Consider the following 25,949-nt stretch of genomic DNA (forward strand, 5'->3'; position numbering starts at 1 on the left):
GAGTTAGTGACAAAACCGTTTAGAAATAACACCATAAGATGAACTTTATTTTAAAGCTCATAAAAGGCTTCACAATATCAGTTACAAACAGAATCAACATTTCTTCCAATTTACACCTCCACATGACAATGTACTGTATAACAAGAGATATAGTTGAAAGTTTTTGTTCTGCATGCTAACACATTTCACTAAGCTTTTGCTTTACTCATTGATTTTTAATATCAAAGCAAAAAGTTGTATTCTATTTTTCAGAATTAATATTAGAAAGCCCTTATGAAGTCAGACTTAGTCTTGTTTATAAACATCCACACCCACACACATGCTGAAATGGAGAGCAAAATGCAAGAAAACTACCTTGGCAGGAACAAATGCCTCAAGATTTTAATCACAGCCTTCTTGAACAAGCAGTACAGTTTTAGTTTCTCCAAAAGACAAAAGTCAATTTCATCCTTAGTGATGCAAATGGTAATACTGCACAGAAGCTTAGTATGAATTCACAATTCCACAGGAATCTGAAAGTTACCAAGGCAATTTTCCCTTTTAGGATCATAAAGACTACAGACTTAAGCTTTTTTCTCTTTCCATATAATACACAAAATTTCTAAACATCCTTAAAAAAAGAAAATATAAATAGTCTCAGTATGTTATGTAGAATCACATACTATGGCAAAAATATTTTATTCATTGAAGGACTCAGCCAACATAATATTATCTAGTCCAAGTCCATATTAATGGAATTCTTCTCATTAGGGTAACATTCCCCATTCTGATGTGGAGGCTCGGCACCAAAATTTTCTTTGCCTTCTAAATCTTCTTCCTTTTTATCAATATTTGGGCCATTTGGAGTTCTTTCCAGTTTGGGCGATTCAATTTTTGGCTTGGGTTGTGTTACGACGGGTTCACAAGTGTTATTCAACTCCTAAGCAAGGAAAAGAAAACCAATAAATAGGTTAACTCTGATCCATCTAGTCATTTTCAATTACTTTCCTAACACACCTGAACTGTTACTTTTCTACCAATCCCAATCATACACATCTCAAGGAATTCAATTTTCCCATTACACTTGCCCAAAACTATGGCTTCAATTCTGATCAAAAGAGAAAAGAGCACTGAATATTTTTCTATGATGAGTCAGGAACCTGCAAAGTACTAAAAGTACTAACTCAAATCTTATTACTTCATTTAAACCTCACAACAGGGATCCCTGGGTGGCGCAGCAGTTTAGCGCCTGCCTTTGGCCCAGGGCATGATCCTGGAGACCCGGGATCGAATCCCACGTCGGGCTCCCAGTGCATGGAGCCTGCTTCTCCCTCTGCCTGTGTCTTTGCCTCTCTCTCTCTGTGTGACTATCATAAATAAATAAAAAATTAAAAAAAAAAAAAAAACCTCACAACAATATTGAAAGGTAGAAATTATTATCCCCACCTATGCAAGAGGAAAGATGGTTCAAGAGAGGTTGGGTAACTCAACCTCAAGATCAAGAAAACTAGTGAGTGAAGAACAGGGATTCAAGCTTATAGCCCCTGACTTCAAAGGCTCACGATTCTTGGAGGCACCTGGGTGGCTCCCTCCATGGGTTGAGCTTCGGGGTCTTGGATTTCAGCCAATGTCATGATCTCAGGGTCCTGGAACCGAGCCCCATGTCTGCACGACTCCTGGGATACTCTCTCCCTCCCTCCCCCAAACTAGCATGCATGCTTGCTCGCTATCTCTAAAATATGTAAGTAAAATCTAAAAACAAAACAAAAGGCTCACAACTCTTTCACTGTGTTTGAACATTTTTCCAGATGGAAAGCATTCTTTGGTTTTCTACTCAACTTTCTCCAGAGCCTCACACACTCAGCAAGGCCTTTCTTGATAAAATACCATTCTGAGTCCTCCTCCAGTGCCCAGAATCTCCTAACCCTTTTGTCTACTTTATTTTTGTCTTCAGCATGTGACACCATCTGATACACTTCCTCTCATACTTGTTGCTGACAAGCCTTCCTCGAACCAGATGACTGCAACAGGGGCAAGGACTGACTTTGTCTGAAATTAACCTGAGAACAATGGCTACCATGTGGTAGGGGCTCAACAAATATGTTTTTGAATGAATAATGAAGAAATGGAAATTTTGAATGAATAATGAAGAAATGGAAATTTAAGAAAAGCATATAAGGTCTTCAATATTTTGTAGTATCAATGATGAACTCAGAAATCTGGTCTCAATCAGGAGGAGGTAAAAGATTGATCAAAGAAAGAGCTTATTTAAGGTTCACATGATTGCAGGATGCCTGGGTGGCTCAGTGGTTGAGCATGATTCCGAGGTCCTGGGATCGAGTCCCATATTAGGCTCCCCACAGGGAGTCTGGCTTCTCCCTTTGCCTGTGTCTCTGCCTCTTTCTGTCTCTCTCATGAATAAATAAATGAAATCCTAAAAACAAAGTTCACATGATTGCAACTTGAGTCCCGAAGAATACACAGCAGTAAACATTAGACAGTAATGCCTACCTTTATTTTTGCTTTAATTTCCTGAGCTCGTACAACTGGATCCTGATCAAGACTCTTTTTAGCCTGAGCATTCATGATATTATTCATCCATTCCATCACTTCATTAACAGACTTCTCCACCTTTTTCATCTCAGACTCATCAATATGATTGTATTTCTCATCCTGAATGGAAAAAGGCATGGTCATTCTGTAGACTTAATTACGTACAGTGGGGTGCCTGGGTAGCTCAGTTGGTTAAGCATCTGCCTTTGGGTCGGGTCATGATCTCAGGGTCCTGGGATCAAGCCCCGCATTTGGCTCCCTGCTCAGCAGGAAGTCTGCTTCTCTCTCTCCCTCTGGCCCTACCCCCGCTCATGCTCTCAAATAAATATTTTTTTTTTAAAAAAAGTATTTAACAGTAACCTCTAACCTGGCCCAATTTTCCATGAAGTTCAAAACTACCTCTGGTCTGAAATACCAAATTTCTTATTTAAGAAGATGTGTTCACAGTGAAGGTTCCTCAACTTACTATTAGCTTATTAAAACCTAAGGTAACTTACAACATACAAGACTTACATTATTTCGGAAGTCTGCTGCGATCTTGGCATAGTGCTGCAGCCTCTGTCCCAATTCTTCAAACACTGTTGGTCGTTCTTCAGCTTCTTGAAACCGAACTTTAACTGGAGTGCCAATTTTCTAAAACAAAATGTAATAACTTAACATTTGTTTAACTGCATTTCCAAAGTCTGTAGTCTAAAACACAGTGCTTTCTAGGGGGAGAGAAGGGCCTACCATTAATTCTTCCAACTTGTCCACATAGGCTTGTTTAGCTTGGTCCTCTCCTTCTTCATAAAGCCAGTTTTCTGTCTCTGTAAGCAGTCTCAAAAAATTTTGGTGATCCTGTACATGTAATGTGAGAGTCAGTGTATCAGTGGTAAGTTTACTTTGAAAGTTTTCATAACAAAACAGAGTCATCCTAGATGTGTTAAAAACGAAGTCACCAATCTTATTTCTCAGAAGGCACTCTGATTAGCTGGATTCTCCTTATGGAAAAGGATCAAGGAGCAATGAACACTAGTAGCTCCATACTTTTTACATGATGGATTAACAGTAATTCCGCTTACTGACTTAACAATAATATATCTCACAAGTCCACTCTAGGACAATCTGTACATTGGAATGGGGGGGGGGGAGGGTTATGGAAGAGCAACGATCTTGCTCTCCAAAGCAATTAGGTCTTAAGTAACTTTCTAATCACTCCCACAACTATCCAATACTGGAAAGGAAAGAGACAAGTTGACAATTCCATCACTGAAAAAAAATCATTCCGAACTAACTCCCGTAATGTATTTCTACTCTATCCTTAGGAGGCCTATCCTGCTTTGGGTCATCTCTCCTTCAGAATCCCGATTATAAGAAATCCAGGAAATGTCAGGGCAGAGCCAAAAACTAACATGTATTACAAGGTAGCCCAAGGATCCTAGAACTAAAATTGACCCTTAAGTTTCAATTCTTTTAACTCCAGAGTTAATCCCAAAACCATCCCAAATTTCTACCTGCCAATTGTTTTCCAAGCCCCATTTTCACAGTTGTGCTTTTGGGATTTACTCAGAGCCACACGACAACTGTGGGAGCTTAGAAAAGGCCTAAAGGGAATAATGTGCCCGATCAACTTTGGAATGACTGGAGGAATAAGTCTTATGGGATAAAACAATGACCATGACCAACCAAGGGAACCAGAGTCATAACAAAAAATAGAAACAAAAGGTCTGAGGTGTTTAAAACCAAGGATTTTCCCTTTTTCTCCTTCTAGCCCCCATACCTGTAGTGTCATGACTCTGAATAAATGTTTGATAGGTTCTTTCTGGATGGTAAAAACTAAAAAGTCATTGGGACGAGTTAAGAGTAAAACCACACCTCACTAATAAGCCTCTCTTCAGGACTTTGTTTATACAATCTGTTTCAAGTTTTCTGTTCTCAGAAAGCTCATTAGATAATCTAGTAGAAACATACATGTCAAATTTGATGTGAAACACTTTATGAGATTACCTAAATAAGAACAGAGCTCCACACATACCTGCTCAGATATAAATTTTTCATATGGTCCACACAGCTTGTCCCTGAACTCATACACATATTCCTCCACTGCATTTTTAGCATCGTTCCTTTCCTTTTCCAATTTATCCTGCATTATCATCTTACCCTGTCAGAAAACAGAAAAGGTTAATTCCAGCCTTAATCTTCTATTGTCTGTAACTAAACGTTAACTAGACTCTAGTGTAAATCAACAATTATACCAAAAAAACAAAAAAGTGTTAACAGTTCTAATTTATAACTCATGAAACATAACAAATCTTACAAAGTTCTTCATTTACTAAATACACATAGTGGGTTTTGATTTTTTTAAAGTTATGCAATAAATTACATAGCTTTTGCATCTCAGGTTTAATACCAAGAAAGAAAAAACCCAATTCGTTTTAATTTTCTTTTAGATCATTCTATGGTTGTCTCATATTGGGATTAATATTGGCCAATATATAATGTTCATAGGATGCTGGAACCATATTTGAAATCAAGGACTATAAGTAAATTTATTTACTTATTTATGAAATATTAACGAGGTATGATTATTAAATTTTGAAACACGTTGCCATCTCACTAAAACAAAACAAAACAACAAAAGCAAATCTCAAATTATTTCACATACTCTAGACTACAGAGAGGTACAATGTATTTTAACAGAAATATTTAATGTGGCCTGAGATACCAACTGTATTGTGCCCTGTGCTAGGACATCCTGGCATCCAATTTCTTCCAAGAACTTGGGCTATCAATTATCTATCACACAGAATGATCTATGGTATACATCTCTCTCATAGGATGCAAAACTGTGATTAAAACTTGTTAAAAAAAATTAAAGAACCACTGGTTTTGGATTCATCTTATTCCTAAAACTGTATAAAACTTGGGGTATGAGAAAGAAGTACAGCTATTTCTCTATTACAAATATGGGTAACAGGGCCAAACTACTTAATAGATTCCAGAATGGAAAATATTTACCTGTAGTACTTACCTCTGTCTCAATATACATGTTAAGGAGGTCTTTTCCTAACTGCCAGACCAAGTTGGCTTCAATAGGCAGCTCAACATTCACCACCTTTATTTTGGGCTTTTTAGCTTCTGGAGGCTGGTCAACTTTCTTTTCATTTGCCTTAGAAAAGGGGTAAAAAAAAAAGGGGGGGGGGAATTCTTAAATAATCCTTGAAAACAACAGCAAAATCTCCCTATCATACTTACTAATGACTTAGGCAAAAATAAAGCCCCTAAAATTCTAAGTTAGAAGAGTGCAGATCATCTAATTCCCACCCACTCCTTTTAAGCTGGCCTGCAATTACAAGTGAAATAAGTCATATTTTTCCTCAAGAATTCACCAGGATATTTTTCTCTTTGCATGTTAAACTTAATCTCTCCTGCTAACACTTTTCTTTATAGGTCCTTAATTTTTAAGCCCCATAAGCAATGTTCAGGACTCCAAAAAATCCAAAACTATTATTAAATTATCACATCTTTAAATACCAGTCTAGAATCTAACAGTAACTAAGATAGACTGTGACCAATGCTAAGCATATTAGAATCAATTCTATTCCTGTGATACAGTCCTGAGTCCCTATATCCCAGTATTATACCTGCTTCAATTACAATTAGCACTACACTGATGAGTCCCTTCTGAAGTTTCCTCCTGAATTTGGGGATTGTATATACACACACACATACATATATATGTATATACATACATATACGTATGTATACATATAAATATCCTTATTCCCGCCCGCTATCTGCCTTTCAGTCATAGCCCTTTTCACAAGCAATTCTGGGAGGTAAAAAGAGATAAAAGAGCCTTAAAACAGAAAATGAAATGATGCAGCAAATTCTAATGGTTTACTGCAGATTTTTCAAAATACATAAATACAGGGCTAAAGAAGTAAGTATCTCCTATGGCTTTTAATTTTCCAAGACTTTTCTATGTATTTCCCATTTCTACAGGTTCCTACCAGTTGAGAGGACAAAGACCACAATTTAGGAAACTCAGCTGCAAAACAGATCAGAAAATAACCGAGGGAATAAAACATACACCCTGACTGGCTGAACTGGTCAAGCAGGAGGGACTCATCATTATAATGAGCACCACCACTGGTTAATTCTGGCAAGTTAAAAGGTTGTTAGAACTCTAAGCAATTCATAGAAGAAACTGGAACTTGAAAGCGGTTCAGTGGCTTGCCTAAAATGGCAAAGACAGATGTGGGACTAGAACTCCTTTTTCTCAGACTTCTAGTTCAGTATTCCTGTAAGTCACAGGTCTCAGAAGTGTAGCCAGTTGTCTCACCAGCAAGGATCTAGTCAATCAGCAGCAGTCCCCATGTCTTCTTCACCCTAGAGCACCTGAGAACCCATCAATATACTGTGTATGCTCTGGGGGCACAGACCACAAAGAAAATGAATTAGAGGACACCTATACCTCTCAAAACACAGGCGTACGACGGATATTTGATAAACAAATGGATGACAGTACACATGTGGCAGTTAAAGTCAGCATAAGACTCTGACGGTACAACATTAAGACCAACTACTGACTAAACCAACATTATTACAAAATGGCACTCGACAAGGCATAAAGAACCCTCCAAAGGAGTGTGTGAGAACGTTCCAAAAGGCCTGACGCCAGCAGTCCCACTTACAACTAAGAACATTAGATAGTACCCAATGGCATGTTCCAGACAGGCACTGAGACTACCAGCACAAGTCAGTTAATACTCAATACTAAGTGAAGGGGAGGGATGGGACATTAAGCTGTTGTGGCAAAGAAAGCAATGCTGCTCTACCACCATCATTGTGGAGGACAGAAAGGCAGCTTTCAGAGTCAGGAACTAAAGCTCATAGGAGGATCCCCACAGGACCAGTCAGGGCATGGTAAAAACTGGAAACTTTACCAAGTGTAAAATGTATATTTGCCAATGAACAAGTCTGTAATTCATCTAAAGGTAAGAGAAATACAAACCACTAATGAAAGGCTAGGAATTTAACAAGCAACCTGTACAAAGAGTGAAGTTCTGCAAAGCACGGAATGATCTGAATTAACAATAGGAACTTTCCAGTATCTGACTATGAATTTTAAAAGTCTGATTAGAAGCTGTTGTTTTTCAAGGGACAAAGCACAAATATTGAATTTAGCTTCCAATACATACTGTGGAAGCCTGGCAAAGAAAAAGGACTTTGAAGTACAATCTGGTTAACAGCAGACCATCATCATTAACTTAAATTTGACAGGTGATTTGACAGGAGAAAAAGTTTACTAGACTCCTATAGCCCATGTATTTATCATCAGACTAATTCAAGTGAAAACTCATCACACAGGACAGGAATGTATCGATTTCTGTCCCTCACATGCAGATACCTCTGGCATTAGAGAAGACAAGAAATAATATGCATTTGCCTCCTGGTGCTTGAAGTGGCAGTTAATCAAGAGAAGCTTTCATGTCTAAAGCAGGATATTCAATTCTCTTAGTTGAGTTTGAGCACCTCTAAATCGTTTTAATTGAAAAACATGTAAAAAATTAGAAAACCCTATACAGAATAAGGTAACTTGGTGCTTGCTCTTGAAACTGCAGATTTAATGATATCATTAATGATCACATGTTGCAACATTGTCTAAAGGAATGAACTAGAAGAGTCACTCACTTTGTCAGCATCTGGGATTTTGTTTTCTTCTGAGGTAAGTTCAGGTGAAGGGGGAGACTGTGAGGTTTGTTGACCATCAGTTTGTACCTGGGGCTGTGTTCCAGCTTCACTGTTGTCTTGCTGGATATTTTTCTGAAATGAAAGCCCAGGCACAAAGGATGTAGAAAGCAGGTGTACTTATATAAATTTAAAAGGTTATAGGGCACCAAAGACAGTACACTCAATTTCTGAAATCTTAGTAGGTGGAAGAGAACAGATACTGGATAAAAGCAAAATAAACACAAAATATTTGAAAACTCCTTATGAATCTTAAACCTGTAAGAAATTCTTTGAGTGATAGCAGTTAATATTGTTAAATAACCAAGCAGTAGGCATTTTGATGTGAATGACAATCAAGAACTCTCCTTTAAGAAACTTTCACCTCACTTTACACAGCTATTAACTCTCAAAAGCAGAAGAAAGAGGTTAACTCCAGGCCTCTCTCCCAGAAACAAGATTCCAAAACTTAAGTTCACCAGCAACCATCAGCAGCTCGACTTACTGCCATTTCAATGAACTGAACAGTTGCATAAAGGAACCAGCTATCAGTAGTTCAGGGACTCATCATTTCAGCTTACAGATAGATACCCAAGACTCCTCTCTTCTCACCTTCTTTTTGTGATCCAGCTACTTCCAACTCAGAAGAACTCAGGATAAAGAATATGCACTACAACATGTTAGTAGACCTCAATCCCCTCAATCAGTGCTTGCTATAGTCTTCTCATCTTTGGGAGAAGCCCAAAACATTCTAAGTTACCTACTTTCTGCCCACCCTGAAGTCTCTCAAATTTTTCTTTCAGAGCTTCAAGATTCTAAGGCAGGTACTGAGTATACTGAAACAAGGCACTCATGATGTAAATAGATCCAAAAGATACTAAGAGATTGATACAACAGGCATTAGAATAATGGTGTCTGTAGCCAAATGGAAAAGTACAAGGCACTGATCATTCAATGCATTATTTTGAAATTTTTAAAAATGAGAACACAACTAAGGCTCAGATATTAATGTTCCTGAAATGTTCTAAAAATGATAATTAGGGATAAGAGTTGTCTGACCACAGGATACCACACTTAATCATATTCAACTAGAACACTGTTCCACTTGCCTCTTCGTTTAAGCTACTTCTGATTATTATCCAGAAGTAAACTCTAAGAGCTAATTTATTTCAAAGTTTCTTTAAATTCTTCTGCACTCATGCTAACTGGAAACATATAAATGGTAACTTTCTATATTCCATGCAGATAATTCTCTCCCTTCCCTCTCACAATATATCTCCCTTTCCTCTCACAATATAACAAATCATGTAAATTTTAAAAAAAGTCTTAAAATACTTAAGTCAATTTTGCAATAGATTTTTTTATGAATCAGCTTTAATATTTGGTATATATGTCACCAAATTAATTTTTTAAGTCTTTTTCTTTTTTTCTTAATCATCAGTCAACACTGCTTTCTCAATATGTGGTCAATGCCTTAAAAAAAATTCAGAGATACTTTATTATTTTGTAATCATTTATTACAGTCTTATTATATAATGTGCCTGTTCAAATTAAGCTATACAGAATTTAAGCAGAAGTCACCAAATTCTGGGCTATACATTAGCACCATCTAGCAACTGCTATCATTATTCCCCAAAATTCTAAATAAAATTAAGGAAAACATTTTTGAGAACCCTTCTCTAATTCTTTTCCTCTGGAGCTAAGTCAAATATATATTCAAACTCAAAGGCTTATACACAAACTTACATCAGTGTCCAAGTTTTCTGCTGGTCTCGGATTTGGACACTCCATGTCTCCTTCAACAGAAGACACTTCATTCTCCTCAGTTGGGATTTTCTCCACCATAGATGCTGTAGAGATGGTGAAAATGCCATGTGTATTGACTCGCACTTTGACTTTCACTCTAGATTTTTCTCCATCTTTCTGAGCAGAAACATTCTGAACTATGAAACGGCCTGGAACAAAAAGAAATTGACAATTTTTGAAGTGAATCTAAATGTCTGTAAAGAAGACATAGGCCAAGAAATACAGTTGAAAGTACGGCTATTCCCAAATCCTCCCATTTTCTCTACCAATTGAATTAAGACATAAATAACAAACATAAACTTAGTTGTATGGTATACTTCAATGCCTGGAATTATTCTCAATGTGCCAGAAAACCTTCAAAGGTAAAGCACTCTTGGGATTTTTATTTAATAGATACTGTAAGACACTAATGATAAATAGTCCTTGCATCCTCCTACCCTATTTCTCCAGATGGGTAAGCACAAACTAGACATGAAAATCTGTTACACCAAGTAAAAGGCAGAGATCTCAGGCAATATCAAGCACCAGATGCATTTTAAGCCTACAGGGTCTTTAGGGAATACTGTTTTTCTGACTGAATAATCAAAACATTTTCCTATGCCTTCAATAGGAGAGGTTTGATAAAACCTATTATCAAAACCTGAAATAATTATGCAAAATACAATAGCTCCAGAACATTACTGAGTAGGAGTTAAGAGTATGGACTCTGACCCAGAGTCTCTGGACTAGAATCCTAGCTGTGTAATCTACTGCAAGTTACTTAACCTATGTGTGCTTCTGTAGATAGAGTCGGTAAGTATTTACAGTGAGCACGTAAAACTACAGAACCAAGTGGTAGGCGTTAGCTATCATCTCCAATGGTCTTGTTATTTCAGAGGCTGCTAAACCAAAATGAAGTATTTGGAACATAGTATGTGCAAAGCACTATGTATGGGGGTTTGACATCTTCAAATTTCAGGTGCTGTCTACACAAGCACAGAAAGTTGCAGATCTAATTATCAGGTCAGTGAAAGATGCTGGAATAGGTATTCAGTAATGATCAAATCAATGGACCCTCAGGAAATAATTACTGTAAGACCCATCTAAAGTAACAGCATTTACTGTGGGGCTTCCAAGCGAAGATGAGTTAAAGGAGAGAGAGATGTAAGATCATTCTTCAGGTATGTGCAAGCTTTTCAGTTTTGGTGATAACCTATCGATTTAATGTCATACTGAAAAGTTTGGATTTCATTCTTTGCACGATGGAGAATTAATGCATAGAATCCAACCTATTAAAATTTTAGTTTCTATTCAACAATTTCTCTAATTTCTTAGCAATAAATTCGTAAAAATGGTTTAAAAACATAACAGCAAAAAACTCTTCTGCATCAGAATATTTTTAGTGTTAAGCAATAAGAAAGAAAACATAACTCTTCAGGTTAGACTTCTTCAAATAACTGTTATGAAAAGGTGTGGGGCAAGGGTGAGTCCCTCAACAGATGTAGCAATACTGGCAAATTTTACCCTCAGCCTGGAAAAGACACATGGCCGCTTAGGAAGATATCTCCCATAAATTTTCAGTTATCAAGAGTCAAAAGAGATGGATATTATCAAACCTCTCCAAGAAAAATGTACCAAAAAAGATGTACAAAAAATGTACCAAAAAAGGATTACAATAGAAAGGTACATTTGAGAAGTTGTCACAACGGTTTTAAACTGGAAGTAACAGTCTACCTAGAAGAAAGGTTAATATTAAAAATAGAGAGCGACTGCGTGGCTCAGTTGGTTAAGCATCTCCCTTCAGGTCGGGTCATGATCCCGGGGTCCTGGATCAAGCCCTGCATTGGGCTCCCTGGTCAGTTGGGAGTCTGTCCCTTTCCCTTTCCCCCCCGCTCATGTTGTCAAACAAATAAATAAAATCTTAAAAAAAAAAATGAATAAAAATAAGTGGTAATCCTTTAAGTAGAGACTGTATCAGAAGAGAAAAAAAAATACTAATGTGTCTGTCCCTAAACACAAACACATGGAAGAAACAGCAGCACTATAAGCAAGCTGATCTCTACAGGCAATTTATTCATGAATAAAAGGAAGAGATTTCTCCATCATCATTATTCTAAACTGACAATGCCTTTAACAAGGAATTATGTTCCATTCAACATCACTGAGGAGAAAAAATTTTACATTGGCACATCAAGTCTTTAAAAGTGTAAACACACAAAACTTACTTACCTATTTTTGCTTCGGGATATGGAACTCCCTGAGGATCAGAATAGAAAGCTTCTAACTCAAAAGGCCCCCTTCTCAAGAAAGTGAGAACTTTGGAGAAAGGAGCAGCATGGTTTCGACTAAACACTTCATGGACCCTAGAGGAAAGAAAAAGGCATTCAGTATTCCAAGCACTTAAGATTATGCTACACAAAATGAAAGAAATGCTCTGAAATCTTCACCAATTCTACTTCGCGATTTATTTACACCAAAAGGAGAGAAATATTGATAGGTTTGGTTGTTAAAGATCCCAAACAGATTAATCAGACCCTCAACTGCAAAAGTCATTTGTGTCAATTTTTCTTCTCCATATTAAAATACAGTATCTGAATAAAGTTATCTTCCGTTACATACCCTTCAGTATCTTCTGAATCATGGTTCCACACCAGAGAGATTGGAAAAGGAACTGCATCTGTGATGGAAAATTCTCTAACTTTAAATGCCGGGGAAAGAATTGCACACTTTAAAAAAAAAAAAAAAGAAGAGGAGAAAAGAAAAAGGATTACTGTAAGATCATGAAAAACTACATTCACCTTTTAATATAAAACTCTATTCAAATTGGATGGTATGTTTAAACTCAAATTCAGAATTGCTTACAGTAGAAGTCATTTTAAGTACAAAGGATTTTAATATCTAAGTACTAAGCCAATCAATAAATATAGGCAGATAATATAATGACTCTTAGGGATCCCTGGGTGGCGCAGCGGTTTAGCGCCTGCCTTTGGCCCAGGGCGCGATCCTGGAGACCCGGGATCGAGTCCCACGTTGGGTTCCCGGTGCATGGAGCCTGCTTCTCCCTCTGCCTGTGTCTCTGCCTCTCTCTCTCTCTCTCTGTGTGACTATCGTAAATAAATTTAAAAAAATTAAAAAAAATATAATGACTCTTAGGACAATTATTAACTAACAGCAACTTTCATAGGAGCTTAGGAATAAATCACTGGCCTTGCCAAAAATGCCCTGATAACAATTTCAATCATAAGCTGTATCGCTTTTGAATCTCTGTATATATCCACAAACAGCTCTGCCCACATCACCTTTCAAATGTTTAAGAAAGTCAAAAAAAGATAAAACCCAAAATGTTCGTATTTTTAGGTAATTTTATAAGAGAAGCAATGGTAAATTCAAATCTGGGGTGGATAACACCCATCGACACATGGATTTAGATTAATCATATAAAACTGACTACACGACTAAACTAAAAGTTAATCTCTGATTAGCACAGGATCCTTCAAAAGAGAGGCCAGAATAGCTCTACATCTATAGACATACATTTCCAATGTTCCGGGGAATTAGAGAAAAAGGCATACTCCATTATCAAGGAAAAAGCAAAAAGGAAAACTCCATGATGCATCCCAAGGATCCAGTGGATTTATCAGCAGTCATGAGCATCAACATAGTCTTCCTTTTTTAAAGTACTAAGTATACTCCTTCCAAAGATCTTTGTGTACAAAGACTCTTGCTGTTTTGTATTAAAAATAACTGTGCTAACTAGATTAAAATTTAAGAAGTTACCTTGAAACTTTAGTTAAAACTACTTAGTGACTATATTATTATCCTAAATATAAGTAGTCATTTTCCTATCAGTAACTTCCAGTTTTGGTGCTTTTGCTTTGCTGAACAAACTTAAACCTCTGAGCGGCCCTCTTACTTGATAAGGAAGTTACAATCAGTTTGGAGGAAGAGGAGTTATTTTCTAGAATCACTTGTTAACAAATACTTTTAGCCCTGCAAATCTTGTCCTAAATCATTTCCTTATTACACCATGTTGCAGTTCTCATTCTCTCTGCGCTTGGGAACTACTGTCACCACCACATAGCTAATTCGTGCTTTATTGTTGTTTCCTGTGTGCCCTCAGAATCATGCCTTTTCCTTAAGAAACATCAGCTGCCAATTTCCATTAATCAAAAATTTCCTCAATCCTCCAGATCTGAAGATCCTTTTTTCCCCACAGCCATGTGGATGTGCTTAGAAGTGAACTCCCCTGTGTTACCTAACTAGACGCAGGGCCTTGCTTATTACTATATGACCCCACCACAATGAAATAAAGTAGAAATGGGTTTAAAGAATTAGCCCCAAGAGAAAGAAGGGCCAAGAAAGCAGTACCTGTAGTGCACACCCTCTAGCTACTGCTTCATCTGCATTGAGTGTTGTGCTAATGTCCTTTCCGAAGAATCTGGCAATTTTTTCTTTCACAGCTGGAATTCGCGTAGTGCCTCCAACTATCTCCACAGCACTCACATCTTCGACTTTGAGCTGAGTTTGTTCCATCAGTGAGTGAAGGGGAACTTCTATCTTCTGCAGGAGGTCCGCACAGAGTTCTTCAAATTGTGCCCTTGGCAAACAAGACGAACACTATAAATCTTTAGAAACATGATCTTAAACCAGTATCCTGTCCAAAATTTTTTAAAACAGTATTAACTCCGTGAATTTTTTTTTCCTTAGACAACCTTGATTCCACATGGGCCAAGTTTAACGTATTATAATTTGTAACTTTAAAAAAATATATACATCTACAAAACAGGTACAGAAAAGAAATGGGGGAGAAAACTAGTTCTACTGGTATTACTGGAAAAAAAAATCACTTTTTTTTTAATTTTTTTATTTATTTATGATAGGCACACAGTGAGAGAGAGAGAGAGGGGCAGAGACACAGTCAGAGGGAGAAGCAGGCTCCATGCACCGGGAGCCCGACGTGGGATTCGATCCCGGGTCTCCAGGATCGCTCCCTGGGCCAAAGGCAGGCGCCAAACCGCTGCGCCACCCAGGGATCCCCCAAAAAAATCACTTTTATATTAAGATTGCTGTTTTACTCCAAAAACTTTTGTGAAACCATTATTCAATTACTGGCCTAGAAATACTAAGAGATGATATATAAAAAAAAACAAAAACAAACAAAAAAAAAACCTCCAACATGAGGGCACTTAGCAAAGATGTTTTTTAAAAACCTCTTTGCATGGGGCGCCTAAGTGGCTCAGTTGTTTAAGCATCCAACTCTTGATTTTGGCTCAGGTCATGATCTCAGGATTGTGGGATCAAGTCCCATGCCAGGCTCCGTGCTGGGCAAGGAGACTACTTGAGATTCTGTCTCTCCCACTGCCCCTCCCTGCCCTAAAAAAATAAATAAACCACCCCTTTGCAGAAGTGACCCTAGTTTCTAGTGATGTGAACAGTCCTAGTGTATAGATACAATCTTGAAATGTGGGCCACGACACTCAACACCACAGCTAGATTAACATCTGGGCTGTAGTTTCAGCAAGAAGTTCCTTCTATTTAATCTAGCAGAATGCAAGACGCACCTGTTCATCTTTCCTGAAACATCTTTGTCATTCATAAAGCACTCGATATTCAGTGGTAGGTCCGTGCTGTTAGAGCTCATTAGCTTTTTCAATTTTTCACACTCTTGATACAGACGAAGAAGTGCTCGAATTTTAGATTTTGCATCTAACTTGTACTTAGTTTTAAATTCTGTACAAAAATGTTCCACTAATTTTGCATCAAAGTTTTTTCCTCCTAAGAAAGGATCAAAAGCTGTGCCCAGTACCTAATTTAGTTAAAACAACAAATAATCTGGTTATTTTCAATCATATTTTTAATTAGAATCTTAAATATTGCTACTCAAACACTAATAGAATCAAAACTTTTATCTAAATTACAACATGAAATCCAAACAAAACGCTAAATCGCTGATTTACTTTTAATGGTTACATACAAGACCATCTTAAAAAACTGCTCTTTCTTAAGCAAGTATACTTACAAATATGCTAAAATAATTACATCATCTTTAGAGACAGCAACCTTAGGAATAATACCTTGTTGATATTACCCAAAACTCTTCATTACCAAGAACCACAAAGTCAAGAAGCTCAGTCGCTTTAAGTAATGACAAATACAACACATTTAATATGTTTTTGTCACTGAGTTCCATTTTATAACTTACCTTCAATTTTCCCTTGTTAAAGGCACAGGCAGACACTTGAAAAGCGGAGTGTCCCATATCAACAAAAACCACTATCCGAGGTTTCTCATCCAGGCCTGGAAGATCCTGCTTATAAATTCCATAATTCAAAGCAACTACAAAAAAATAATTATTTCAATTCTTTGGCTCACATTTTCTCACGAATTTCATCACTACCAAAATTATTATACATGCAGAAAACTTGACTATACTTCAAACACTTAAAGGTGAACACATTCCTTTTTTACCTGACTTTGAACTAATTTTCATGGCATCAATAACTTTTTCCCTTTCTGATTTTAGAACAATGCTCTATCACTTTCCAATGTATGAAGAGATGTGACAGAGAAAATGTACAAGGTGCAAATACAATGAAATGTAACCACAAACAGTAGCAGGCTCATTACACAGTACTTACATTTGAACCACAACCTGCCAGGAGACTGCTTATCCAAAAAAATTAAGAATTTAATACACAAGCTACAGCAACTGCAGTTCCTATTAGTTTCTTTTTAGACCCAAGGCAAATAAATGATCTACCTTAAAGAGAATGTTAGCTTTTTCCAAACTCTGAAACCACTGAATTTTTAGATACATATACCTTGAGAACACATCTTTATCGATGCTTTAAGAGTTTTAAAAAACATATATATTAGATACACACTGGAAAAAAAGTCTTACTTGCTTTGTCTGAATACACTAAATTGTAACTGACTTTTTGTTCACCTATAATCATAAAAAAACAGTAAAGGCTCTAGGAGGAACAGTGATTGCTTTGCTTACCACTATATCTGTGTACACAATACCTGGCAAATGATACAGTTTAAGTCAATATTTGACAGAAGATGAATGATCAAATGACTAACTGCATATATGCAGGAAATATAAGAGGGAAAAATTTTTTTAACTAATATTTATAGTCAAGGCAGTTGTGAAACCCCAAATTCTAAGGTTTTGAGAAAACTGAAGTATAAAAACCATGTAAGGAAATAAAAAACTAAATCCAAAACACGTGATTTAAAGGATTAAAATACATACATAAAAGAATTTCTTAATGAAAACAGATTCTCACATCTGGTAAAGTGACAATTTCTCATTAAACAAAAGCATTGGAAAAGTTATTAGAATTCTTTACTTTCAAATCTAACCCGTATTTTTTAATAGGCTAGGTTTTCTACAAATACATGAAAAAGTGTTTGGTGATGGTACCTGATGTGTCTTAACTCTAATTTTGATAGTATAATTCATTTCTACACAAAAATATAGTTTATTTTCCTTACCAGCTGTCATGTCATTCATAAGTCTTAGGCAGTTTAGGCCAACTATTTGTGCAGCATCTAATACAGATCGCCTCTCAGCATCTGTGAAGAAAGAGGGGACCTGGGAACAAGAAAGGAAAATTTTAACTAGTCTAGAATACGCATACAAATTCCTCACAACCACTTACTTATAATAAATCAACAACAGTCCATCTAAATAGGTGCCTAGTGAAGCCATAAAACATTAGAACTTCAGACTTAGTTTCCAGTAAAAGCATCTTAACTTTCAGAAGAATTAAAAAAAAAATTGCCCCCTTGGGCAGCCCCGGTGGCGCAGCGGTTTAGCGCCGCCTGCAGCCCAGGGCGTGATCCTGGAGACCCTGGATCGAGTCCCACGTCAGGCTCTCTGTATGATGCCTGCTTCTCCCTCTGCCTGTGTCTCTGCCTCTCTCTCTCTCTCTGTCTCTATGAATAAATAAAATCTTAAAAAAAATTGCCCCCTAATTGTATTATTAAAGTAATCTTTACTGTAACCAAATTTTAAACCAAAATAAAAATTAATCAGGAGTATTTGCTAATATTGCCGATTCTGTCTAATAGAAAAGTTTTTTGGGGCAGCCCCCCAGTGGCCCAGCGGTTTAGTGCCGCCGTTGGCCCAGGGCGTGACCCTGGACACCCGGGATCGAGTCCCACGTCAGGCTCCCTGCATGGAGCCTGCTTCTCCCTCTGCCTGTGTCTCTACCCCATTCTCTCTCTCTGTGTCTCTCATGAATAAATAAAATATTAAAAAAAAGTTTTAAGTGTATGCAATACCATTTCTAAGCTAATCTTAAATTTCTGACAGCTGGAAATCACAATGCTAAGTCAAAATTTAATGTTAAATATATAATTGAACTACAGATAAATACTGCAGGACCTTAAAGATAATATGGAGCTAATTCTAGCATATGCCACTACCCTATAGTTTTGCTATTTATTGCATTCAAGCATTAATAAATGGCGGGGTACATTCTAATTCTGTAGACCTGTTAATATTACAAAAACATTTTTAGGCAAAGCCTGTGGATATTCTTAAAAGGAAAAAGAGCAAAAACAGCTCACGGATAGGATGTAGTTTCTTATGGTGCTGACTTGTGCCTACAGCTAGGTTAATTCTTTTGATGACTTTCTAGGACAGCACTTTAACTAGGACACTCTTTAGGAGGAACATCTAACAATACAGCCACAGAATCACTTAACTAGAAAGTACCGAAGAGAAAACTTAGTATAGTGGCTTTCATTTTTTTCCCCAAAGTATTTGTAGCTGCTTCAGAAAGGGGCAAGAGCAGAAGTGGGTCTCTGCTCACCTTTCAAATCAGGAACACTGCTTTCATCAGTTTTCCATATTGCTTATTTAAACAAAGCAAAAAAGGAAGGAAGAACCACTGACTTATAATTCTTTAATTTTACCATATATTATTTTTTCCAAACGACAGCCAGATACTCCTTTAGTAGAATACCTTCTGTCCTGCACAGGCAATAGGAGAAATTTTTAAAGCCTCTGTCTCTATTCTTTCATATCCTAGGATACACTGCCGTAAAAGCTTCTGAATGGTCTGGGCAGGCCACCCTGCCTATGTTATAATACAAAGACCATGCATGATGTAGGTTAAGTCCAACACAGACGGCCTTAGCCCAGGGTATAATCACAGCGGATCAAAGAGTAACCACAGACATCTGGGAGAACAGAATTTACAGCTGCCTTTTTAGTGTTCAAATAAAAGATGACTTTTGTCCATTTCAAATACTCCTTGATAACCTACCAACTGCCCATTGAGGGTAACAGGCTTGTCAGTGTTAAAAACCTTAAGTTTTGTCACTACTGTTAGGGGACATTGTAAACCTCCTAATCAACCTGTTCTCAACTGATGATTCAATTTTGAAAATCTCCCATAAAGCATACAAATTGTCTAACAATGTGTAAACTCAGTGTATTAGAACATCTCTTGATTCAACCAATCAGTCTTTTTTTCCAAAGAGCCTCACAGGAGATTCTGATATGCAGCACATCCAGTCAAGAACCTCTGCAACTTCCGGCTAAAAACACCACTCAAACATTCTGAAATGCTCCTGAATACTATGGTAATATGGTCCAGTAGAATTCTGATCTCTAGTAATAGAACAGTTTCACACATTTGATACTTAAGAGTAGCAAAAAAGGCAAATTAAAATAAAACACATTGCCTTGCTGAATTCTACTTACTGAAATAACACAATCTGTTACTGGTTTCTTGAGGTTGTTTTCAGCAGTTTCCTTTAATTTAGTCAACAGCATGGCTGTGATCTGCTCCACACTAAAGAGATGTTCTTCATCCATGTACATTACCTATATTGAGGAAAGAAAATGCATAAAACATTATAGTACTTAAAGCTACATGCTAATACGAACTTCCAAATGTTATTACATATTCTGTTCCAGAAAATCTTTATTGTTGCAGTGGTTTAAAAAGAAAAAAGAAAAGGGAAACCAAAAGAACCCCCAAAAAACAATAAACTCTCTCTGAAAATGCAAAGGAGCAGAAGAAAAGCTAGGGCAGATTATTCCTCCATCCAAAGTACTAGTCAAAACATTATAGAAATCAGTAAATTTCCGCTCTAACTGAAGAAATGAATCACTATGACAAATACTACTTTGTGTAGATCCTTCTGCAAGTTTAAAAACAGATTTCTGGTTGCATTACATTACTGCTCTCCAAACAACCACAAATGGGCTGTTATGGAATAGACTTTAGTTTGATAAAACAACACAACTGAGATTTTTTTTTTTAACCACCACTAAGGTGACCTAAATTTTAACAGTTATGAAAGTTATGACACAAATTAAGTTACAGCAGTATATGCCACTTGAATAATTTTCAGACATTAGAACATACACCTACAGTTTACAACAACTGGACAAAAACAAAACAAAACAAAACACAAAAAAACAAAAACCTCACCTAATTAAGAAATTGAGTTAAATATTTATTAAGAATTAAGCATTTTTTCTATAGGTGAATTCCATTGCCTACTAAGTATTCTAAGGTTGCTCGGTTATATTACCTTTATTCCAACTCCACCATTTTTCATTGGAACCAAATCGTAACTTAAGTTCTCCTTCTCCTTTTGAATGAAGGGGTCATTGAATGCTCGGCCATGAAATCTTTTGAAGTTAGACACTGTATTGTTTGCATGAGTGATTTGCTGCAAAAGAAATTAGAAATTTCAATTTTTTTCTAATTTGAACATCAGCAATTACAATTTTATAAAAAGTCAACTGTACAACTCAAACCATTAAGAATATAAATAACTTTCTCCACAACCCTGGGAAATGCCAGAAGGTAGGCAGTGAGAGGGAACAGGAGGCGATACTGTCACCAGACTTTTTAAAAATCTGCAAGATAAAATCTAAGATGGGGAAACTAAAGCCCTGAACAAATCAACTGCATCCGTTTATTTCAGCCTTTCTCCCCACTAAGATTGTAAATTTTATACCTAATGTACAAATGAATAAGGAGATCTAGAAGCACTACAAGTCAAATTACTTTTTTTAAAAAAGTTAATTGTGTGTGTGTGTGTTTTTTTAAGATCTTCTTTATTCATGAGAGACACAAAAAGAGGCAGAGACATAGGCAGAGGGAGAAGCAGGCTCCCTGCCAGGAGCCTGATGTGGAACTTGATCCCAGGACCCTGGAATCACGACCTGAGCCAAAGGCAGACACTCAACTACTGAGCCATCCAGGTGCCCCCAAAAAGGTAATTGTTAACAGCCTAATAAATTGCCAATTGGTCAAGATAAACCTTTTGTGTAATAAAATACATAGATTGGGATAATAATTGGGAATGTTAATTATCTATACCAAAAAGCAAAAGAGGCAAGGAAAATTCAAGAAGTTTCTAAGTGAATGCCTTCAACTGCATATTTTTTATGATTAGGCTCTGGAATGAAAAGACCCATACTTCAAAGGATATTTTACTCGCAGAAGTCAGCAATGGGAACTTTATTTAAAATACAGAAATAATTCAAAGATTAAAAGCTGAGACTTCTTAAGTAACGAAAATACCAAAACAATTTAGTATTTACTGTTTCCTCTGGTCCACTTCTTTTAAAGGAAGACCACAAGTTGGCAGTGCTAGTTTTCCAAATAACATGGAATTGAAGCACATTTATACACTAAAATTCCCTGGAATTCTGAAACTGACTTGAACTGTATCTAGTAACCTATAGACCGGATCTGAGCCTCAACGGACTCTCCTCATATAACCACAAAAAAATGCAAGAGAATTTTAGGTCTGGTTATCAATATTCTAAATGGCCATATTTAGGAAGAGTTACTTCGCTAATGTGTCTCTATCCTTTTGAATATGTCATTTTGAGCGTTCATAGCTATCCTTCTTTCCTTCCTTTTTTATTTATCTTGTATCTCTCCCAACTAGCCTTATTATAGCATTCCGGGATTTAGAGTTTTGTTTCTGCTTCAGCAGTACTATTTTCTGTATCTAAAATAATTTTTTCAGGCTCTTTTCAAAAGCCTCTCAGGAGATATTTCATACTTCGTGCTCTTTTAACTTTTATTTTTTCCTCCCCAACCATAAGGGCCCACCAGTTATAACATGAGCATACATAAATTTTCTAGTCATGTTAAGCAGCAGGAGAAATTAATTTTAGTAGCCTATTTTAAAGCCTAATAGATCTGAAATACTGTCATTTCAATATGCACTAAATATAAAATATGAAGGAGATACTTATTTCCCTTTAAGACTTCAAAATCTCACGTGTACTTCATACGTACTTCACATTTGTACATTTCAAGTGTATCTGACAGATAACCCCTAAAAATAGCAAAGGTCTATGTAGAAAGTTTTTCCAGTCTTACCCTAATTATTAAGTAACCTGAAAATGTTTTGTTTGTTTGTTTATTTATTTATTTATTTATTTATTTATTTATTTATTTATGATAGTCACACACAGAGAGAGAGAGAGAGAGAGAGAGAGAGAGAGAGGGCAGAGACACAGGCAGAGGGAGAAGCAGGCTCCATGCACCGGTAGCCCAACGTGGGACTGGATCCCGGGTCTCCAGGATCGCGCCCTGGGCCAAAGGCAGGCGCTAAACCACTGTGCCACCCAGGGATCCCTGAAAATGTTTTTAAATACAGAACTTCTAGAAGGAATCTTTAACTCTTAAATGTGTATCATAAAAAAATCCGTATAAAAGAACTTCAAGGGCCTTATTTATAATTTTTAAAAATCAAACTAGAAGGTAGTAAAATTACTAAAAATTAAAGTTGGCAGATTAGGAAGTTACGGCAGATCTTAGGAAGAGGAAGGGAACAGAAGGAAAAATATCTATCTAAGGGCTCATAAATACTTACATTTCTAAAACTCAAATGAGCCAAGATATTTCATACTTTTGTATGCCTTTCAGATTTTACGTTGAAATTCTCTTAAAGAACATACCTGATTTTTGGCTGCAACTCCAATTGTTCTGTTTTTTGATCCAAATGAAATCACTGATCTAGAAGATATACAAACGACAATGTCTTAAAAACGTTAAAAGGCATAGACATGGATACCTTTAAACTGACAATATAGAAACTTCATCCATTGAGGAGGAGGGCAGCACAACTATAGCACAATTTTGAACTCTAAAGCTTTGGTCAGACACTCAGTGGAAGTCCACTTCATTGCCAATCCAGGTGGCCATCTTACCCAAGAACTCTGCTCATGGTTCAGGGGGCATTTGCGAATACTTCAAATACTAGTATAATTCTCCAGGTCCCCAATTATTAGGAAGTGGACACCAACTCTGAAAATACTCTGAATAAAAGACATTATTAACCTGTCCTTGGACACATAATTAACAAAATATATGTTATAATTCCACTTTTTGGTTGGCAACTCCACATAAATCTAAGTGTCACTGTCAAACCCACTGCTGTCTTGATACACCATCAGCCTCTTTAGAATCAAAAGGTTTATATAAACCCAAAGAAGTGTGCCTAAGTGATGTTTCTAGAGTCTAAAAGCACAAGAGAGGGCCGGGCCTCTATGGAAGACTCTACTTAAGGAAGCCAAGTAAAAATGATGCAGAACAAGTACCACAGCAGAGCGGAGTTGAGGGAAAGCAGTGAATAATAATTAGTTACATTAAGTGAGCCTTGAAAAGATGAAAAATGACTTCTGTGAGACAGGCTTCTCTGCAGTGGAAATGGAGTGGTACCACAGAGCACACAGTCTTATCAGGAGAAGGTAAGCAAATTAGGTTTTAAATCAGAAAGCAGGTAGGAGCGCTGAACAAAATGGGAATATGCGGAGGATATTAAACATGAGACTAAATCAACTTCAAATCTGCTATAAAGGGAGATACCCTAGACCTAAATTATCTGAGCAGGTGCTAAATAGCATCCTAAAAGCCAGAGAAGTGTTCAAGCAAAGGCCAGAACCTTCCAAAAACAGTGAATCATTCCAGGCTCAGAATAACTATTCACTTGCAGAATGACTTAACTCATTTTCCACACTGAAATTAATAGTAGCCAAAGCAAATAAGTGAAACGTCTATTATATCAAAAGATTAAAAGGAATTCCAATGCTGCCCCTGTTTACCTTTTATAGACCTATCTGTCGTCCTTAGTTTCACAGTGGTCACTACAGCTACATACCCAATTTTTTCCTACTCTCATTTGAACAGCTTTTCTTCCTTTTATTGGATCAAAGAAAACAAAGATACAAACTGTACCTAAGCACAAAAGCCTGACATACTGTCTTTCCTACTACACTGCAATTATAGAGCCCTTTACACAGCTAAAGAACAGACTGTAAATTTGCAAATAGGTAAAATCACAGAATAAGTCTTTCCAATGCTACTCGTTGTCCAATCTTTGCTTATTTTCCATGCACTTTCATAAATGGCCATCTGTACTCAAATAGTGACATAAATACAGTCATTTTACCTTTAGGCTTACTCTCTCATTCTACGTTTTTTACCTTGGGTTTAAGGCATTTAAATACAAACATCTACATTAATTTTCCGGAGAAGTAAGCAATTATTTTCATCAATGAACACGCAGATATATCTGCATGTATTATCTCCAGAAAACAAGCCCCTAGAGAAAAAGTTGCTTTAATAAAATGTTCTCTCTGTCCACCCCATGCCGCTGTAGAATATAACATTTAATTCAGTGACAACACTCCTCTCCGAGTTCTAGCACAAAGTGTGCGATTTTCACTTTACCTCCTTTATTTAAACTGTGCAAAATCAACAAACTACAACACGATTTAGGATGGCTCTCAGAAAATGAGCAAAAGGACGTTTCCATCTTCGCAAACGCGCCCAGGCACTAAGGCTGACAGCGTTAGCAACCGGGAGTGCGCAGGACGAGGCTTCAATGAAAGGAGAGATTCCGTGGTCGCTAACAACAATCCGCCCGCTCGCTGGGAAGCAGCAGCACAGAGGCTCTGGAAGCTTCCGTTCGTTTCGAGATCCACAATGCGGAAGAAAAGACTCCGCAGCCCCGCATCTGCGGTGCGCAAAGATGTGCTCGGGGGGAGGGGGACAAGCTGGGGGCGGCACCGCGAGCTCGGAGAAGCCGCGTGGGGAAACGGGGGCGGCCGCGGAAAGAGCCAACCGAGGCTTGCCAAGAAAAGGGACCAAGTCCGGGCTCGCCCGCAGCCCCGCGCCACGCCACTCTAGGACTTCCGCGGACCCCGGGAACCGCCAAGACCCCCCCACCCCACTCCCGCTCGCGGCCCGACCGCAAGCCCCCGCCGCTCCTCCGGGGCGAGCACCCGCGCCCGCACCCGCACCCGCACCTCCGGAGGGGCGCGCCGCTCCCCCACACCGCCCTCCGCGCGGCCCGGCGCTCCGCAGCCACCCCCACCCCGCACGCGCCCCCGGCCGCCGCCGGCCTTCTCCCCTCACTCCAGAACCTCTCCCAGCGCCCCCGCAGGCTCCACTTACGGGGTGCACCGGTCGCTGAACTCGTTGGCGATGGTCTCGATGCCCCCGGCCCGGGCCACCGCAATGTAGCAGCTCTGCGAGCCCACGTCCAGCCCCACCACCGACATGGCCGGCTCGCGATCCGGATCCGCCTCCGCCTCCGCCTCCGCCCGGGCTCCGGCTCTGGCTCCGGCTCCGGCTCCGGCTCCGGCTCCGGCTCTGGGGCTGCGTCCTCCGGAGGCCCGTCCGCTCCTTCGGCAGCCGCTTCCTGCCCCGGCCGCGCGCGGCTCCCGCGGACTGCGGCCGCTCCCTGTCACTCGGGCGGACGCGCGGACTGTCGGCCTGGCTGGCGCCTCCGGCTCCCCGGGGACGGCGGCGGCTCTCGGAGCGGTAGGCGCGGGAGAGGGCGGCGATCGGTCTCCGCGGGTCGCTCCGCAGGCTCGGGCTGACTGCCGCGGTCTGCACCCACCGCTCACCCGCGCGGGG

At 38.3% G+C, this 25,949-nt stretch overlaps 1 protein-coding gene across 2 annotated transcripts; it reads right to left on the bottom strand.

Moving 5' to 3' along the window:
* Positions 1-18: 18 nt before the first annotated feature.
* Positions 19-25,949, bottom strand: HSPH1 (heat shock protein family H (Hsp110) member 1). 2 transcript variants are annotated; one of them, XM_055317303.1, is made up of 18 exons: positions 25,485-25,949; positions 22,985-23,042; positions 20,590-20,730; positions 19,751-19,873; positions 17,530-17,629; positions 16,232-16,365; positions 15,591-15,835; positions 14,398-14,626; positions 12,649-12,755; positions 12,259-12,392; positions 9,991-10,199; positions 8,209-8,340; positions 5,543-5,680; positions 4,547-4,672; positions 3,262-3,369; positions 3,046-3,165; positions 2,491-2,652; positions 19-919 (listed from the first exon to the last, which is right to left on the bottom strand). In XM_055317303.1, the coding sequence occupies exons 1-18, from the start codon at positions 25,589-25,591 to the stop codon at positions 713-715; spliced, it is 2,580 nt and encodes an 859-aa protein (XP_055173278.1). In that variant the 5' UTR covers positions 25,592-25,949; the 3' UTR covers positions 19-712. The 2 variants fall into 2 exon arrangements, with proteins under 2 accessions (XP_055173278.1, XP_055173277.1); XM_055317302.1 differs by lacking the exon at positions 8,209-8,340 and having other exon boundaries at positions 25,485-25,730.

The sequence above is a fragment of the Nyctereutes procyonoides genome, unplaced genomic scaffold (genome assembly GCF_905146905.1).
Source record: "Nyctereutes procyonoides isolate TBG_1078 unplaced genomic scaffold, NYPRO_anot_genome, whole genome shotgun sequence".
In the NCBI taxonomy this organism is placed as follows: domain Eukaryota; kingdom Metazoa; phylum Chordata; class Mammalia; order Carnivora; family Canidae; genus Nyctereutes; species Nyctereutes procyonoides.

Excerpts from the sequence above, each read along its gene's own strand:
- HSPH1 (XM_055317303.1), bottom strand. The coding sequence starts at position 25,591 with ATGTCGGTGGTGGGGCTGGACGTGGGCTCGCAGAGCTGCTACATTGCG. Across the intron at positions 8,341-9,990 it reads CAGAAAACTTGGACACTGAT|AAAAATATCCAGCAAGACAA; the intron begins GTAAGTTTGTGT and ends CTTTCATTTCAG. Across the intron at positions 2,653-3,045 it reads CAGCAGACTTCCGAAATAAT|GATGAGAAATACAATCATAT; the intron begins GTAAGTCTTGTA and ends TTTTCCATTCAG.